At 68.0% G+C, this 1,127-nt stretch overlaps 1 protein-coding gene across 1 annotated transcript in view; it reads left to right on the top strand.

Annotated features, from left to right (window-relative positions):
• The window catches only part of PTP4A3 (protein tyrosine phosphatase 4A3), an 8,730-nt gene extending 7,804 nt beyond the window's left edge, over positions 1–926 (top strand). The window contains exon 5 of the mRNA XM_006152108.3: positions 470–926. Coding sequence (XP_006152170.1) covers positions 470–587 — 118 coding nt within the window. The 3' untranslated portion in view covers positions 588–926. The remainder of the gene's footprint in view (positions 1–469) is intronic.
• Positions 927–1,127: the final 201 nt, after the last annotated feature.

The raw sequence follows: 1,127 nt of genomic DNA, 5'->3' as shown, positions 1-1,127 counted from the left end.
CGGGAGGAAGTAGGAAGACCCCATCCAGTTTATCCGACAGTGAGTGGCCAGGGGTGGGAGGGAGGGTCCTGGCTGCCCGGGGCGAGGGCCGGTCCTTCCCTGTGGCCGTGCCAGCTCTCTGTGGCCCTCGTTGGGTGACTCCCTCGGTGCCAGGCTGCAGCGGTCAGGACAGGCCTGCTGGGCTGCACAAGCGGCCCACAGTGCAGTGACTCAGGCTGACACGGGCGCATTCCCTGCTCATGCTCCGCATGCCAGGGGTGGGCAGGGGCCGCGGGGCTGGGTACAGCAGGCAGGCCGAGCCACGGGTGACGGGTGATGGCGGGAGCGAGAGAGCCTGGCCAAGGCTGGGGTGAGGTGGGGGGAGCTCTGCTGGCTGCACTCACACAGAGGCCTTCTCACTGGCTGGTTCTTGGGCATGCTGGGCAGCCTGGCAGGGCCCTGGCGACCCCTGCCTGTCCCCTCTTCCCAGGAAGCGTCGGGGAGCCATCAACAGCAAACAGCTCACCTACCTGGAAAAGTACCGGCCCAAACAGAGACTGCGGGTTAGGGGCCCGCGCGCGCACAGGGCGCGCTGCTGCGTCATGTAGGCTCGCAGCCTCGCCATGCCGGGGTCTGGCCCCCTGGCCCAGTTCCCGTCCATGCTGCCGGCTTGTGCACCTGCGTCCAGGGCGTCTCGCCGGCTGCGGAGCCACTGTGCTGTCCATCTGACTCTCTGGGACTAGCTGGGCCCCCTGGCCCTGGACCTCCTGCCAGCCCCTCCCACACCGTCCCCGGGGCAGGTCTCTGCCTGCTCACTGTGGGGTGGGAGAGACCATTCTAACCATTGGACCCGGCTATCCAAGGACCCTCACTCTGCCCTGTTGTTATGGGGTCCTGGGACAGCCAGGCATTCTGGACACCAATGGCAATAAAACTGGGGCCCTGGCTGTGTGTGGAGAGTGGGTGTGAGGGGCAGCTGGGCGGGGAAGCTGCGGTCCTGGGAACCTGGACGCTGCAGCCTCTGCGCTGGGGCTCTGCAGCACCCCCTGGTGGCCATGCAGGTCCCTGCACGCCGGCCCGGAGGCTGCCTGTCCTGGCCCGGGTTTGCTGAGTGGGTCCGCCTGGGCTGGTGCCGTGACAGTTGGGGG

Source organism: Tupaia chinensis, unplaced genomic scaffold (genome assembly GCF_000334495.1).
Source record: "Tupaia chinensis unplaced genomic scaffold, TupChi_1.0 Scaffold000335_1, whole genome shotgun sequence".
In the NCBI taxonomy this organism is placed as follows: domain Eukaryota; kingdom Metazoa; phylum Chordata; class Mammalia; order Scandentia; family Tupaiidae; genus Tupaia; species Tupaia belangeri.
Note: the sequence above shows the minus strand (reverse complement) of the source record. Positions and strands in the feature narration are given on the sequence as shown.